Raw genomic sequence first — 19,263 nt, 5'->3', positions numbered from 1 at the left:
TAGATGAAGTCCCATTTTTAACAATGTAGCATCAGTAAAATAAATATGATGTTTTAGAATAATATGTATAATCTAGATACACATACATAATATAAATGTATATATATATAAATATACACATATATTTAGGTATAGTGTGATAAAATATTTTAGTCATATCTAATTTGTGTTAGAAGTTATAGCTTTGAATTATTATTTAGTTAAACATTTAAAACTTCTGCCCACAGGTAAACTACTTTTATTATCTTCACAATATTTTCTATGAAATCACACTAAAGAGGGTAACAATAGCTTTATCTTGTTTGAAATTTTACGACATAAAGGTTTTCATTAAGTATTTTTATTACTTTGAAGTACCAAGAAAACATAAAGCACTTCAACTGAATAAAAAATATACAAATAATGGGCAAAATATCTGAACAGACACATCAAAAATGAAATCAGTCTGTGAATGACCAGCCCCCAGATGAAAGATGCTCAGGGCCACTAATCTCCAAGAGAATTCAAATTAAAACTATAGAATACACTACCCTTCAGAATGACTAAAATTAAAAACGGAAAGAACAGAAAATATAAAACATAAGAAATAACTGTATATCTCATGCATTACTTTTGGAAAGGTAAAATTGTATAACAAATTTTAAAAAGTTCTGGTAGTTTCTTATTTAAGAATACTACTGCTAATTATTGACCCAAGGGAAATGAATATATAACCAAAAAGGAACTTAAGTATGTTCATAGAAGCTCTATTTATGAAAGTTTCAACAAGTTTCCATCAATAGGAATATGGATTAAAAACAAAATAAAATACTGCGGTATATTCATATGGAGGAATGCTAATCAGCAATAAAAGGGAATAAAATATTGAGAGACATAATAGCATAGATGAATCTCAATAGCATTGTGAGTGAAAGAAGTGTTACACAAAGGTATACATATGTTATCATTGTCTTTACATGAAATTTTAGGACAGAAAACTATACTATGGTGAAAAACGTCAGAACCTCCATGGCCTCATAGGGACTGGGGGAAGAGATGGACAGGAAAGAGGCATGAGGGAATTTTCTTGGGGGATGATAACATTCTATAAATTGATATACCTACAGCTTAATGTCTGTTATGCAAATTGAAATATCTGTGAGAACTCAGAGAATAAAAACATAGATATGAATTTTTCATTGCATATAAAAGTATTTCAAAATCAGAAACTCTAAATATAAAATAACTCATTATTGATATATACCAAAGTTTTTAAGAAACATAGTTTAATGTCTATAACATAATTTGAAATGAAAAAGATAAAATTGATAAATAGAAATAGATATACACAAAAACATACACATATGTATGACAATCATAGTAAAAATACTAATTTTGGACATGGTTACATAAGTACTGACTATAAATTCTAATTTTCTATATGTTTAAATTTTATTCAAAACTTTAGAAAAGTAATAGAGACATATAATCCCCTTCAATAATTTCCTAAACCCTCTCACAATTAAGAAAATGGTGTTTAAGCCCTGGCTGGCATAGCTCAGTGGACTGAGCTCGGGCTGCAAACAAAAGCATCGCAGGTTCGATTCCCAGTCAGGGCACATGCCTGGGTTGCAGGCCACGGCCCCCAGCAACTGCACATTGATGTTTCTCTCTCTCTCTCTCTCTCTCTCTCTCTCTCTCCCCGACCTCCCCTCTCTAAAAATAAATAAAATATTTTAAAAAAGAAAGAAAATGGTGTTTATAATACTGTGAAACACATATCTTAAATGTGTATATTGTTGTGCTTTTATTTGTTTTAATGTTATTTGAGTAGTATCACAGCACTTGTTTTTGTGGGGTCTTTGTAGAAGATTTATATAAACATAATTGGCAAAATATCCTAATAACTATGTAAACTGGGCAAGTAATAGTACTAATAGTACTATATTCTTTTGAAATATATTATTTGGATCTTGCAGCGAGTGACCTTCATGTAACTCTCTAAACCATAGGAAATTTTCAATAACCGCAACAGCATGGATGGACCTGGAAGCTATTATGCTAAGTGAAACAAGCCAGTCAGTGCAAGACAAATACCACATGATCTCATTTATATGTAGAATCTAATAAAGAAAATAAACTGACTAACAAGAATAGAAACAAAGGCATGGATACATGGAACAGACTCACAGCTTCCAGAGGGGAGAGGGGAAAGGAGGCTGGATGAAAAAGAAAAAAAAAGGTGATGGTATTAACCAAAGAACATGTATGTATAACCCATGAACACAGACAACACTGCGGTTGGTGATGGCCAGGGGGAAGAGAGGGGCAAAGGCTGGGGGAGGTGGGCAAAGGGGAGGAAATGGAAACAAATATAATAGTTTAAGCAGTACAAAAATGAAATAAAAATAAGAAAATGATTTTTTTAAGTGAGAGATTTTTATGGACAGAAAAATAATAATAAAGAAATATTATAAACAATTCTAAATGTACACTCTTGATAATTTAGATAATATATACAAATTCCTTGAAACAAGCAGTCTGCCAAAACACACATGAAAAGAAATATACAATCTAAATAGATCTCTACGTGTTAGTGAAATTAAATCAATAATTAAAACAAAAGTGCTAAGACCACGCAGATGGGCTTACCAGTAAATTCTACCAAACATTTGAGGAAGAAATTATACCAATTATTCACAATATTTTCTAGAAGGTAAATGCAAAAGGGAAACCCTAACTCATTTTATGAGTCCAGCATTACCCTAATGCTAAAACCAAAGACATTATAAGAAAACTAAAGACCAATATCTTTCATGAACATAGATGCAAAAATTCTTAATAAAATATTAGCTAATTGAATTCAACAATGTAGAAAAAGAATTATGCATCATAAACAAGTGGAATTTATACCAGGTATACAAACTGATTTAACATTAAACAATAATAAATGTAATTCATCACATCAGCAGGCTAAAGGTGAAAAAATCACATGATTATATCAATAAATGCAGAAAAAGCATTTGACAAAATTCAATATGTATTCATGATAAAAACAATAATCTCCCCCAACTAAAAATAAAGAACTTTCTCAGTGTAATAAAGAGCATCTAAAATAAACAATGCAATCCATAAAAGAAATACTTAGTAAGCTGGACTTCATTAAAATTAAAACTTAGACTCCACAAAAGATGATGCCAAGAGGATGAGAAGATAAGGCAGTCAGAAAGAAAATATTTGCAAAAGACACAAATGAGAAAGCAAAATTTTCCAAAATAGATGATAAATTCATAAAACTTAACAATAAGAAAACTAACAACTCAGTTATAAAGTGGTCAAAAGACCTGAGCTGATTTACACCAGAGAAAATATACAGATGGCAAATAAGTATATGCAAATACAGTAAACATATATATTCAGTGAATTGGACATTGAAACCACAATGAGCTTGGAAGATATATATTACAATGGCCAAAATTTTTTTAAAAATGCACAACCAAATGCTGACAAGAATATGGAGCAACAAGAACTCTCGTTATTTCTTGGTGGGAATGTAAGACAGTGTAGCCACTTTGGAAGATATTTAGCAGTTTCTTAGAAAACTGAACATATTCATACATACCATATGATATGTAGCTAAGTGAGCTGAAAACTGATGGCCACACAGAAACTTGCACATAGATGTTTATAGCAACTTATTTATAATCGCAAAAATCAAGCAACAAAGACGGCTTTTAGTAGGTGAATGGATAAATAACTGTGCTACATCCAGACAACGGAAAATATTCAGCGCCAATAAAAAATGAGCTAGCAAGTCATAAAAATATATGGAGGAACTTAAATATATATTACTGTTAAAGAGAAGCTAACCTGAAAATGCTATATATTCTAGGATTAAACCTATTTAACATTTTGAAATAGGCAAAACTATGGAGATAGGAAAAAGGTCAGCAACCATGGTGGCAGTGGGTGACAGAAGAATAAACAGACAGAGCCAAGAGGTTGTTTAGAACAGTGACATTATTTTGTATGACACCATAATGGCAGATACAGGTCACTATGCATTTGTTAAAATCCACGAGATGCATGACATCAATAGAGAACCCCTAAAGTAAATGATGTGCCCTGAGTGGTAATGATGTAGGCTCAGGGACTGTAACCAATGTAGGACTCTGGCACTGGGTGTCGATAGTGGGGAAGTGGCATAGGTGTAGTGCCAGGAAGGAGGTCTATGGGAACTCTCTGTAGTGTTAACTCAACTTTATCATGAACCTAAAACTGTTCTAAAAAAGTGTATTAAAAATTTGAGAAAGAGAAAGAAGCCCCTTCCTCAGGGGGAAGCAAACCACATGACCAGCATTCCTGATAGTATGTGTAAACAAACTTCTAAGAGCATGTTTAATAAAGCATTTTTTGTTGGATGTTTCCACTACACTACTCACCTTCAGGCAACCTGATGGCTAGTTCAATGCTGTAACTAAGCATATTTTTTTCTAGTGCCTCTTCCACCAAATATACCTAGTTACCCCCTCACTTGTTTTCCTGTAGCCTAGGCTCTACAGAGCAAACTCCACTGGTTCTCTCTGAAGCATCACCCCCTGGTTGCACATTTAAATAAGGTCTTGGATAGCGTTTTCAATCAATTCATTTGAGGGATTTGCTTCACCAATGATCACAGGCAAATCCACGTGTGAGTAGTTAAGAACTCAATTTGAATTATTTTGCTCAGTACCTTGTGTATAATAGGTACTTAACATATACTTATTGCAATAATGACTGAATGTACTTTTTGTCCATAAAAACAGAACTAAAAGAAAAGTGATAATTTAAAGGGTGGTGTGTAAAAGCAAACAGAACTGTTCTGGAAGACAGGAAATCAAACCTTAGCTGAGCAGCACCTATCTGTGTGGTCTTTACCAAGCAACTATGTCCTGAGTTTTTTCTGGGTTCTCAGATTTCCCACCTGTATTACATTTTTTTAAAACAAATTGAAGTTTTCTATTACCTTGTAGCTCTAAAAACACTAACTCTCAGTTCACATACAGGAGAAATGATACCACAAATAAGCAGTGAGCTATATTAATTAAAAATATTACCACTCTTTTCAACTCTAGTTTATATACTATAAGGTTTTTATCTCTTAAACATGCTAAATATCAAGCTTATAAATGAGGATATTTTCTTCATTTATAATACAAAGCTTTCCTAATTGAATTCATAATAGAATTTTAATAATAAAAGATGTACAGGACAACTTATTATTAATTTAAAATTTGAAGTAGTGAATGCAAATGCTAGCCTGCCAATGCATTAATATTAATGATTAAATAACTGCATTTTTACTTCATTCACCTGTTAAAAACAACCACACTTTTATATTTTGAACAGGAGTTAGCTTAATGCTCTTAATTAATGTAGATACAGATGAGTTAATAATTTGTTTTTCTTTAGCATACTGACATGATCTAGCACTATCCTTCCTAGAGACATGGCAGAAAATATAACTATATTTAAAAACAAGAAGCTTTGGATGTCAATCAAAAGAAAATGAACAGTAAAGAAAAACTGTTTAATTGCACCTAGGTCTTAATATTCTGGTGCTTCTATATTAGTGAAAAGATCAATGACTCTTCAGGGAAACAGGAATAAAGCCACATACTTTTCAACTATACTTTTTGCTTTTAATTATCGAGTTGGGTATGAAGAAGTGCAGTGGCTCAGGTCACTTAGAAATCCATACCCAGCTAGTAGGAAGACCGTATGGCTCAAGGCTGGGAAATAACTAGACTTTTTCAGAATCCTGACAAGCCTTACTCTGAAGTATTTAAACAAATTTTGACTTTATTTGACTACTTTGTCATATTTTTAAAAGATATAAATAGAATGCTAATGCATCACATTTTTAACATTTTAAAACCCCAAATCTTCACTAGAAAGCAGCTCTATTTTTCCAAATTATAGCTGCTTTTAAAGCTTTAATCATAATACTTTAAAGTAGGGACAAAAAGGGGTAATGGAGAAACCTTTTTTCATGCCATTCTACACATCTGTAGTAACAGTACCCCTTTGAGATTTATTCTCAAAGGGAACAAATGATTTTCTGTAGCAGGTCCATATCTTGACAATTTTAGAAGTGAGATATATCTCTTTAATGACTTAGTTTTGTCACACAAAGTGACTCGGTTCACTGCATGCTTGGTTTACTGAGATTAAAAAAATATACAGTGCTTTGAAGGAATAAACATGTAAGCAGCTGTTCAATGGTCAACAAAATATTTTTTTTCTTAAAGTTGCTGAAGGACAAAGTTAATCAGGAAAGGGGCTGGAGGAAGCCATCATTATGTACTAGTGTTTCAAACCAACTGTGAAAGCCACACCACATTTTCTTTTGGCTTTGACAGATTTACTTAATGGTAAGTCTGACCCTTTAACACTGGTCCTCTCCATGTGTACTGGGAGAAGTCTTCCATGGGTCTCTCATGTTTCTGTACAACTCATGAGCAGAGACACTGACTGTGATTTTCTCCGGACTATCGGATCAAGGATGTTTGTACAGCAAACAGCACTGGTATGTTAAAAAAAAAGTCTTCATCTGGAACCAAGGGCAAGTGCATTTACAGCCTTTGAAAACAGACTGTATCTTCATGCAGAGCAAAGGGTAGGACTACTTACTGTCTAACATGGTAAAGAAAATGTTTTCTTCTTGTGGAAAGAACAGGTATGCATATGGTCTGTACAATAGAACCGGCATCCTTCAACTCATAGATCTCCTCATGTACCATATCCCATGGTGTATGCTGGTATGACCTGGCGTGTTTACATTGCCCTGTGGAAACTGAGCCCCAGAAACTGGCTTAAACTCTGGCTACTGCTATTGCTATGAGCAATATGCCATCCTTTATCTCTGACCCAGGGGCTTTATGTGTCTTCTGCCACTGTTCATGAAACTATGCATGGCAGGTGAACATACTAGCTTGCAAAGAGGGAAATACCTCAAACCATTCAGAGTTCTTGATAATATTCAAGTTCACTCCCTAAAAAAAGGTTACTCATGAATTTCTCTATCCTGCTAGTTTTTGGAAGATGAAATGGAAGCACAGAATCTCAGAAGAATAACACAATGTCAACAGAAATATCGTTATAAAATAGAGTCCCTTTTAGGCATTTAGGTTGAGAATTACAACATTAAGAAAGCATCTATACCATCAGTAATATATGTGTGGGTCATTTTTAATTAAAAAAAGTTTAACAAATATCTTTGTGTTTTGATTTTTGCCTAAGACTCTCAAAGGACTAAAAAGCATTTTTGCTAAAACTTATGCAATTTCTTAGATTCATTCCTCCTAGTTATAAAGAATTTATAACTAAAGGAACTACTATGTGCCTTAGATTTTATTAACCTCAGACTACAATTTTTAAATTATTCTTCAATTGGTCTTGCACAATCTTAAAATGGAGAGGTTGAGTCAGTTAATACGGGGTTTTCATTTATCAGAAAAAGAATTTCAAAAGTGTTTTTTTATTTTTCAAACATAATTTACTTTATTAGAAAAACACTTGAGATGTATTAATAATATTTAGCCATTGTGATATATATGGGATATATCAATGCATGCTAATTAATTGTTATTATATAATAAATAATAAATGTCAATACATTTAATTAACATTTTTTTTACCATTACCCATTTTTCTCCTATTATTGCCTCGTTTTTTTTGTTCTCAGACAGTGGTCCACATTGTTTCCTGACCTCTGAAAAATATATAAACATTTTAAAGGGCCTTCCCTGGAGCATGCTTCAAGCAGTCAGGTATTTCAGATGGAATGGCACAAATTTTCCTCAGTCCGGAAATAATGCTCCTGGGTTTGCCTGAAGGTTCCCAGCCTCTAAGCACTCACAGTTTTGATGAGTTGTTTAATGCCTGTCTCCTTCCCTAGAGTTCTCTCCTGCCACTCTTCACCAAGCCACATCTACGATTTTTTTAATACTAGAAGTAAAAATCACCTCTCACAAATGAGTGATTTGAATTACATTGTACTACAGTGCATAGCAACACTCTCTGGACTTACTAAATTATGCAAACTCCTTGGCCCATTTGCACAGTAACTACTCTCACAAACAATTCAATTTAGGTAGTAAAAGAATTGTAAGGCAATTTTTGTTTGCAGGAGTAGCTCTGCATTGTAAAGGTGGAGGTAGCATTCTCCAGTCACATAAAAATGTCAGCATTTTAAGGTCTTTAAGGGGTCCCACTAGGTATACTCAAAGAGCACTCCTACAGTCCTAAGATTTTCCCTCAAGCAAGACTTTGATGATCATCCTCAACAAACAATGCAGCAATATGATCAGTGCTGTAGGTAGGAACAGGGATGTAAATGGTACTGACCCTAACAGAACTTATAGTCAACCAATGAAGGTATGTGGTAATAAACTAAAATAGTTGTGTGTACAGACTGTAGGGTTATAAATATACCAGGAAGTCAAATTGGGATGGGAAATAATGACACGGCAAGAAAGAGAAGAAAGAAAGAATGGAGAAAAAAAGATTAAGAAAATTCCCAAGAGTAGACGTGAAACAGAAAGTCAAGATGGTACAGAAAAAGGAGCCCAGGATTTGTAATCAGGTGATATGAGTTTATAATAAATTCTAGTCTGTCTTTATTGGTGAGGGTAGACTATGGTTATGTTGAGATAACAAACAACTCCCAAATCTCAATGGTTCAGAACAGAAGCTTTTTCCCTCCCTTCACATTTCAAGGGAATCACTTAATTGCCCACATGTTTTATTCATCGTAGTTATTTAGACACTACGGGACAATTAAGCCACCACTACCTTGATCATCTGATGATTGCCATGCTGGAGGCAAAAGAGAGTTAGGGAGATTTTACAATGGTAATCAAGTGTTCAGTCCAGATGCACAGCATGACAGTTCTCACTGCTCATTGGCCAGTAGGAGACACATAGTCTCATCCCACCACAAAGGGACCAAGAAATACAATTCTGTCTTATTACCATGGAATCAGAATGAGGGGAGAATAGGACATCTACTGCATGCAAGTCAAATTACTACCAAATGTACTTGTTGTGTAACTTGTCTTAACTTTTTATATTCTGTGTATTAAATCCTAAATTCTGCTTCCTAACTTGCTCACAATGTGATATTAAATGACTACTAAACATTTGTGAACAACAGCTTCCTTGTCTATAAAACAGCAATAAAACCACTTACCACATGGGAATGCTCACAATTAAATGACCAAATGTATTGGATGAACCTAACAGAGCACCTATTATACATGAAATGCCTGATGGTACCGAGTTATACAAAGGCTGCTCTGAGTACAATTCTTTTGATGCTTTGAAATTTAGGAGACTTCATGAAGTTTATTGCCCAAGCACATGGCAATGAATAGTTACAAACTATGCTCAACACCCACATACCTGGCTACATACCAGCAGTTTCAGTGGTAACTATTGCTTCCTGGTGAGTTTTCATTGAGAAGTTGGCCCTCACCCAGAGCTACGGTGACCTTCAGGAGAAGATGTGTCAGTCTGGCTAAGAAATGAACATGAGAATACTCTGGCTGTGCTTATGGAGGAGCAGGAGGAACAATATAAAACACAATTAGATATTTCTCCTTGAAGTCAGGGTGATTTTGCTTTACCTTCATCACCATCGTTATTTTTTCTGGTTCCTTTCCCCATCTCTGTCCGCCTTTACTTTTACCTGCCTCTTACTGATCTCACTATTCTGTCTGTTCCCTCTCTTTTCCTTGGGAAAGTTACTTTACCTCTCTAGGTTTTAATAATATTATTTAGATAAACAGAAATAAAGTCCTTGCATTCCAGTACTATTATAAGACTAAGTTACAACAATTAATATATATGAAAGCTCCTAGCACAATATAAGTATACACTGTTATTTTTTAATAATAATAAGATAACCATTTTGGGGATTGGAATGTGGTAAGTATATTTCACAAATCTAGAGTGCTGATGAATTCCTACATTTGATAATACATAAACTTGTTGGATAAACATATGGTACAAAATACATGTTAGCTTACTCAGACACGTACTGTGGACTATAATTAAGACTTCTATAATTAGCCCTGGCTGGTGTGGCTCAGTGGATTGAGTGCTGGCCTGCAAACCAAAGGGTCGCCAGTTCAATTCCCAGTCAGGGCACATGCCTGGGTTGTGGGCCAGGTCCCTGGTCAGGGGGGTGTGAGAGGCAACCACACATTACTGTTTCCTTCCCTCTCTTTCACCCTCCCTTGCACTCTGTCTAAAAATAAAAAAAATAAAACCTTAAAAATAAAAAGACTTCTATAGTTAGAATGATTGATTTATATGTTATTTGTGCTTATCTTGAAACAAAAATATATTTTCAACCACATTTATGCATATATATTATTGCAAACCTTATAAATATGTACATATATCTTTATATTTAGACCTATGATATGTCTATGCAATTTCAGAAATAAGTCTCACATTTTGCTTTTTGCTCCCAAGAGGGGATTCATTATATATTTGACACACAAATATTTGGTAAAAATAACTTCTATACATATATTGGTTCAGATTCCAAGTACTAAAATTCACTAGGAAAAACATGGAAAAAAGTTAATATGAACTAGAAATTGACTGTATTTATTACTCATGTTTTAGTTTTCTACTCAATAACTAATATTAATATTAGTGAAACCTAATCCCAATAGAAAGTCTCCATGCATTCCCTCAGTCTTACAGACATGCAGACATTTATATATTTTTGCAATTTAAACAGAAACTAGGTTAAAAAAATAAAAGAAAATATTATATAATACTATTAAAATAATGTATACAAAATTGTTTTAAGCACTGCTCTTCTGATGTTGCCCTGATAAAATGATATGAAAACTTATACCCAATATATTAATTTAATTAATTATATAAAATAATTATGTATGTATTGATTATAATTAACTCTTTCATGCAATTTATGTACTTAACTAATTAATACAAATACATATATCATCTTGATTTCAGTCTTATTCTAGTCACCAGATGGAGTCATTCATTTCATATCTATTTGTTGAGTGTTTACCATCTGCCCAACATTGTTCTAGGTGCTGGGTTACAGGAAAATGAATAGTATAATGGAAGGAAACTTTCGACAAACTAATAAATAAGTGAAATATATATCCTGAGGGATGGTGACAAATTCTATGGATGAAAATAAATAACAAAGTGGGGAGAGGATGTTTATGGCTTTTCCATTTTCAGTTAAGTTTGGAAAGCCTCACCAATCAAGTGGCATGTAGTCTGAGTTGGAATGAGAATCAGCAGAAAAAAGGATGACCAGATTATTTTTGAAATCCAAATAATGACTGATAAAAAATAAATATATAAAGGCTATCAGGAGATGAATTTTCCAGGTCTTAGGGAAAGAAAGGTCATTCCCAGTGGTCAGGTGGGAGTAGGGGTGACTGGAAATTAACTGGTGGTTCGTACAGGGGCTTGCACAACTCAGGGCACTCCCTTGCTCCTCGCAAACACACACTGCCACACGCACGGACACACATGGAGGCACTCGCTCACAACATGTCTGTTACAGCTAATTTCACTTCTGTCCCAAGTTGTTTCGAAGTTAAGTAACACCATGACATTCTCAGCCCCTTGGTTTTAAATACCAACAATTACCTTTACTTCTAATTATTTAGAGATAAAGGCTCATAGAGATTCAATTAAACAGTATCTACTGTGTTCCTGGCACAGGAGTAAAAGGATTGGAAAGGCATAGTTTTGACCTCGAGATGGCAGACACACAGCACAGAATGTGTATTCACAGGATACATTGCAGTATGATCCAATATGTTGTATTAAAATTGTGTTTTGACAACATTCACAAAGGAGTTATTATTTCTGAGTATTGGGCTGGATAAAATTGATTATTAGCCCATGAAATAGAGGTCATGACTGATAGTGGAAAATTAGTGGAACAAGGCCAATTCTCCCGATGCTTTTACTCAGACTGGAAACTTTAAGAACTTACTTGCTTTTACATGTGACTAAATTTCTAAGATATTTGACAATGAAGCATACTTTTACATTTTACTTACGTTTTTCTGGCTATCAAACCTATTCTGCATGCTATGCCTAGACAATTAATATATGTAATAAATGTATGTATTCAGAAAATCCCTTAACATTTCCAAGAATTTTGATTTATAATTTGTAAAATGAAAATAGGCACATCTTCATAAGATTGTTTTGAAGATAAAATAATACAATTATTGATATAGTGTCTGCCTGCCACATAAAAATCCCAATCAAGTTTCACTATTTTATTAAAACATTATAACATTATAAAGGAATTTCAGCAAAAAACTTATGTATAATGTATATGCCAATGGTGTGTATTGGATGTAAAGCAGAAAATTAATATATGTGTTTATTTCAAAAGTTTTGAAAAAAAAGCAGTATAGGAAATTTTAAGAATACATATCTTCTTTCATAACTAGTATGTGTTTAGTATCTTTCCTACTTTCTATCAAAACCAAAACATATTATAAACTTTATTTGATTTAATAAAGATTTATTTGAGTTTGTTACTTAGAGTATCATAATCTGTGTATAAACTATGTAATTTACAGTATGCCTAAATGTCAATTTATTTTATACTTGAAAATATTCAACATAAAGGTGTTAACTATTAAAAGAACATCAGACAACCCAAAATTATTTTTTGATGAAATTAAAATTTAGTTTAATTGCTTCTACAAAAATTAATCCTTTACCAACCTATTTATGTCCATATAGTATAGACATCCTTTTCTGTTTATCTTTATGATAAATTAAAGAACATAACACCTTTGATTTTGTTTAAAAAGTTTTAAACTTAAAATTAATGTGGAAATAATAGAAACTATCCAATTGGTCAGCTGTTAATCCATTTACATGTTTTTAAAAATATATTACTATTACCAGTCATTAATTTGAATAATATATTTTTAAATGAGCCATCTCTATACTTTGTCTAGAAGTATTTAATTCTCAAAATTGTAAATTTCCATAATTACAACCATTTTCTGTGTTAAAATGTGAATTTTTTATAATTATATTCTGAAAGCATATTCTAAGGCTCCGAGTGAATAATAAAGCAGAAAACTAATACTTTAGCTCCTAACTGCTAGGCACTATGAGGAACTTCAGAGTAGGGACTGTACCTTGTGTCGCAACCTTATCAGAGGCTGGTAAGATTTAAGGCCATGTCCTGCTTCCTTGGTCGGCCTTCCTTCTGACTCCAAAAAAATGAATCCAAGTACCAAAACAGCTGACCAGCACTTAAACATCCTTTTTGCTTTTCACCTGTGAAAATTAATATTATGAGTAATCAGAAAAATATATTATGTATTCAAGAAATGTGTTAAGCAGTATTAAATAGCACAAAACAATCTTCACAGATCTAATTTAAAAATTACCAGCAATTTCCAATTGAATCCATAATAGGTAAGCATCTCCAAATATAAGTTAACATTCCCATCATCATAACAAATACCGTTTTCATTTTTCACTCATACAGCCCTACACAATGTTCAATAAGTAGAACATAGGGGCCAGTAAAAATGTATTGAGAAGAAAATTAATAAAAGCAGATTGAAAGCAAATTACATAAAGAAAAAGAAAACATTAAACCATGGATAATTTTCTAAGCATCCATACAAAATACAATTATTAACATGTTTGTAAATATTTAATTCCTCTTTGAGTATGTTTGGTGAATAATGCTTAACTATAGTTATTATAATCTGCTGGTAAGAATGGTGAGAAGTTAGGAAGAGTCTTCTATGGTAGGTACTTAATAAACTAAGGTAGAACAGAAATTACGCAGATGGGTTTTATTACATTATGAATACATTTTCCCAATAGTATCTGAAAGGGCATCTTCTTAAGTAAAAAATTAAAAGGATAAAATATAAAAAGGGATCTCCTAGAAAATTGCTTTATAAGTGCTTTAAACAAAAATTCCTATGACTCTTTTCAATATCCTATGTTTTTTGATATTCAAGGAAATTATAAAATTGTATATATTATCATACAGGACACTAAGCTTATGCTTTGCGTTCAATTATAATTACACTTCACTTCACTTCATTATTTTCACCATTTTTGTACTTAGTGTGGCAATAGAGGAGCTCTTTCTCCTTCTGAGATGATCTGTGCGTTTGATTTCTTGAGTAATTTAGATCTCCCAAGAGTGCTAGTAAAGAGTTGTCTATACCATTCTGTCCATTGCCTGACCATAGCCTACTTCAACCATGTTTCCATGTCACTAGCAGTGTAACAGTTCTTTTTTAAGAAACAGTCACTTGACTTGGTGTCTATGACATCCCTCCCCTCTGTTTCTACAGAATTTGTAAAATTTCTTCAGTTATTTTGTGAGTTAATCCTACTCCTTTACTTTGCTACTAAATACTGCAATATTTACAAATATTACAAAATATTTACCAAATCTCATTGCTGGCACTTTTCCTACACCTTTCACTCCATCTAGATTTTTTCAACAAAGTCTATGGTTTTAAATACATGTATTGTTTCCACCTAATCTCCATACTGGTACAGCTCACCCACTTAACAGCTCCACCTTCATGTTTCAAAAGCATCTCTTCATAGCATACACACCACCATGTAAAGTCATGTTTTCTTTGATTTTCGTTCATCCATTTACTCAAGCAGAAACAAAGGAGACATCCTTGATATCATTGGTTCCCTTACCTTCCATTCTAAGCCTATCAGTAAGTTCTGTTACTTCTACCTTCAAAATACATCTTTTAAACATTAGTTTCTCTCCAACTCTATAGTCATCACAACAGCTCAAGCTATCAGCACCTCTACTTCCTAAACTGTCCCAATCACACCTGTACTGCCCTTCCACACTTACACACACGAAGCCTCGATCCATTTTCCTCACAACAGCCGGAGTGATCACAACAAACCCAAACTTCATAATGTCATTGACCTTTATAATTTTAGGATATGCTCATTTACCTTTAAGATAATAACAAAATAATTTTGTTATTATTTTAATAAATAACAAATCATTTTAGGATATGCTCATTTACCTTTAAGATAAAAACAAAATTACTGATGGCATATAAGTTCCCAGAATCCAGGCTTTGCATAGCTTTCTCTTCATGTAAATAACTGCTCTCCAGCGGCACTAACCTTATTCAGTTCTTTGAACTTATTTTGTCCATTCTGACTATTGGCTTTGATATGCTATTTCCTCCATTGAAATGCCCATTCTTACCCATTTATGACTCAAAGACTTTCACATACCAAACATATCTTTCAGGGACTCTGCCTCATAATGCCAAGCCTGAGTTAGAGGCCATAGTTGCTCACAATCAGAGATCAGTTTTCCTTTATTTCAGAGCCTGTGTTTATAATTATTCAAAATTAATATGATTGCTTGAATGTTGGCCTTCTTAACTAGATTATGCATATATCTGTCTTCTCCTTCAAACTTTATGAATGCAGGGATATAGGGTATTTTTTTCTCAGCATTATATTTTGTAGGTGTAGCAAATCACCTGGCACTTACTCGACACTCAATAAATAAATACATAAATGAATGTCACCCTGCATAAGGATAAAAGAAGAATCATGTTTTCTTGCACTCTGATAATGCTGAATGGAATCCTATTTTCACTGCTGCTAAAAAAAATCAGAAAACTAACCTGAGAAAACTAAATATTTATAATAGCAATCTATCATTTTGCTGTGATTTTGATGTATAGTCTAATTGTTCTCTGAGGGATTAATATATGTTTATAAGACAAATGAGTGAAGTATTTTAAACACAATATAGAGTCCCAGAAATAAAGCAAATGGGACAAGCTCAGGTGAAGGAATATTTTCGCAGGTATGTGAATACTATGCTCCTTCTGTCGTCAACCAGGAGAGGGAGGGAGGAGGCATGACGTTAACTGTTTTGCATCACCCTGGATAAAGGCGAGGTCAAAAATTTCCTAAAAGTACTCATATTGCTCATATAAGAGGTTTTCTTTCTCTTGTCTCTCTGTTTCTACATACACATGCACACACATGCACATTTATAGATATAATTGTATACATATATGTGGTGAAATATATATATACATATGGCTGCATATATTTCATCTACTATAAAATATACAACAAATTAACAATTCATTTTGGTAAGTAACCCAAACTCTCATATATGTTGGGTAAATAAACTTTCATACATTGTTAGTACACTGATCAACTATCTACTGAAATATTTTCTCTGTTAAAGGCGATAGGCTAGGAATATATGCTTTAAGAAATTTCACAAAAAGTTGATAAAAATAAGTCAGTGTGTAAATCTTTGATATGCAGTACATGCAAACTACTTGTACTATTTTAATTAACATCTCATATTGTTAACCATGGTTAATTTCCTTATTGATAATATTATCATTTTCAAGTTTAAAATTTCTTAATAAAAAGTATGAAAATAAAATATACACAATTTATTTCAGCAAAAGCTATCAGAAAACTGGAGTAATTTACTTGGTATTACAGATAAAGTGAAACGGGACTAATATTATGTCAGATAACATTTTTAAGAGAACTCTGATTTCTATTACAGATAGTCTTCTGAAGGCAGCAGTATAGTGTTAGACAAGGAACAAGGACTAGTTTGTGTGTTTATCTACCTTGTAAGAGTGTCTTCATCGAAATATTACTAAGAAAAATAATTGAGTCCTATTGTATAGTTATCAGATAACCACCTAAACAAAAAGATAGCTCTTCTTCATGTATGCTCAGAAACTAATCATATTCTTAGTTCTCTGCAGCTACAGGATCCAAAGATGTCATTATTATGTCTTTAAAAATTTACTCATCCACAAAAAGTGTCCTGGAAATTGTTTGCCAATCAACAGTTAGCAATAGCATGATATACGGGCTGGTGAGCTCACTTTCTCAGTGTAGTAACCTCTGACAACCTGTTAGATTTTCATAATTAATTGGCAGACTGTTGACAGCTCAGCAAGAACACTGAAAAGCATGTGACTAAAACAAACCAGCTAGAACAGATGGTGCAATAATGATCCTATGACTTTTTCTTGCAACCTCAACATTTATATGGAAGCAAGAAAAACAACTATTATTAACTTTGAGAAATCAAAATGTATATGTAGCTTAAAAAGTGTCTGCCTAATATTAGAATTGATGGAGTTAGACCTAGAATTGGTTAAGTGATGAACAGAGGTTTCTCTTCTTCAAAAATAACCTTTTTTTCTCTGGATCAAACTATTTTATTTTACCATATGGCATGCTGCTTATGGCAGTAGGATTTAAGTAGTTATGTTATTTAGTAGTTCAAATTTGAGAGTTTTTGATTTGTTTACACATTCTCTAGAATCTCACTTCTAATCATATGGGAAAACAAACTCTCAGGGTTAAAGTATTGCCTTAGGAACGAAATGTAGCATTTGAGGTGGGGAAGAATGCTCTCTGTGGTTTTGTGCCTATGATTGGGAAGAATGTCAAGATGAAGCAAATCCCCCACACTGGCAACATTATAAATGTTTCAGAGAAGTCAAGTATGCCGAGGGGTTCATCTGTACTACCCTCACTGGGTCTCACGCTATCCTGGGAAAACCTCTGGAGGTTTTCAAGAGAGAGCTCCCGCCACGTCCTTTGTGAAACCTTCTCTGCCAGTCTCACACAGGGTTTGCTGCTCCCTGCTGCAATTTTTACATATTTCCCTTATGTGGCTTTTTACTTTGCACTGTGGTTATTGATTGAAGAAAGGCTGTCATCCTTATTTAATTATAGAAGGAAGCACACTAAGCTGGTTCCATCACAATCTAGCATATTTCTTAATTTCTACAAACCTCTCTTCGCTCTGTTCTGTAACAGGGAGGTGGCTTAAATAGTCATTAGTGCCTTTTTTTTTTTGGTCTCTTATAAATTCTATGAGATAGAGAAACTAACTGTGTCTTGCTATGTTGCCTGAGCAAAACCAATTGCCTTAGTAGTGCCCCATTTGTAAGAAATATTTATGACCCGGTATAGCCTAGCACCTGTACCAGCTTATTCCTCGCAGGTAGACTCATTGATCTGGAAAGGATATGAGGAAGAACAAGTTTGAGAGAAGAAAGTACAATTTGTTTTTTGAGATGCCTTTTGGTAGCCCAGTTGGAGATATGAGATAGGTTTTAGGATATAGGAAATAAGTTTAGCTAAGAGGTTTGGACTAGAGACACCTGCCTGGGGTCCTTAACATTTATGTGTCATCTAATCTGTGCATGAATAAGGAAGAGGTAACAGGGAAGAGGATGAAAGAGTAAGCCCTCAGGCAGGTTTGATTGAATAGAAGATTAAATGCTACTAGGAGATACAGAAAACAAAAATAGCGAAATGATAAATTTGGAAAAAGGAATAAGGGAAATTTTCATAGGAATGGAATGATTGAAAGCCACAGCTCTTATCCTCATCTAACCTACTATATTTTTACTGGTTTGTTTGCTTATTCTCTGCATCCAACCAGAATGTTAACTCTACAAAATCAGAACTTCTTTGTTAAACACTTGTGTGAATTAGAGTAGTACCTAGCATATGGCATGAGTTCAATAAATATTTTTGGATAAATAAATAAATGAATTAAGTAATGGTGATGAGTAACTAATTTGACATAGTAAATATATAATAATAAATTATTAATATTCTTTGTGTAATTGAAAAAATAATAAAACTGACTGAAGTCAAGCTAGGTGTTAAGTTGTGGCTATCACTAAAAGCTTTTGTGTTTTCTTTTACACCTGGATCAAAATCAGGTTTTCGATGGAAAGTTTCTTTGGAAAAGCCCCCCTTGTCAAATACAGACAACCTTGTCATTCCTTAGCTCAACTGAACCTAAAAGGACCGGAGAGATGTCTCTTACATTCTCTTGATATCCATCAGGCAAGTCAGCTATTCCCACAGTTTTCATCTTTGGACCCGTTCAAACTTCACGCTTACTTATTTGAACTCTGTGGGTGAGTTCTATCATAATGTTTCTTTTAGAAAAACCATTCTCCAATAACCCAGTTTTATTATGGGCAGTGGATCTTGCCATCAATTCTCTTCACTAACTTTAAAAACTCATTCTAATTAAAGAACAAAACACAAAAGCTAGGGAGAGGAGCAAAGGAAAAAGATCACATATATCCCATTAGAAATACTGGGATGGTGCCTTGTGATATGTCATCATCCAAAACCATTTCACAGGTTTGATTGCTT

General features: G+C 33.4%; 1 protein-coding gene across 5 annotated transcripts in view; it reads right to left on the bottom strand.

Annotated features, from left to right (window-relative positions):
• The window catches only part of FSTL5 (follistatin like 5), a 546,524-nt gene that overhangs the window by 485,636 nt on the left and 41,625 nt on the right, over window positions 1–19,263 (bottom strand). For all 5 annotated transcript variants that reach the window (XM_028519771.2, XM_028519772.2, XM_036031946.1 and 2 more), the window contains one exon: window positions 13,197–13,338. In XM_028519771.2, coding sequence (XP_028375572.1) covers window positions 13,197–13,322 — 126 coding nt within the window. In that variant the 5' untranslated portion in view covers window positions 13,323–13,338. The remainder of the gene's footprint in view (window positions 1–13,196; window positions 13,339–19,263) is intronic.

Source organism: Phyllostomus discolor, chromosome 8 (assembly GCF_004126475.2).
Source record: "Phyllostomus discolor isolate MPI-MPIP mPhyDis1 chromosome 8, mPhyDis1.pri.v3, whole genome shotgun sequence".
Classification (NCBI taxonomy): domain Eukaryota; kingdom Metazoa; phylum Chordata; class Mammalia; order Chiroptera; family Phyllostomidae; genus Phyllostomus; species Phyllostomus discolor.
Note: the sequence above shows the minus strand (reverse complement) of the source record. Positions and strands in the feature narration are given on the sequence as shown.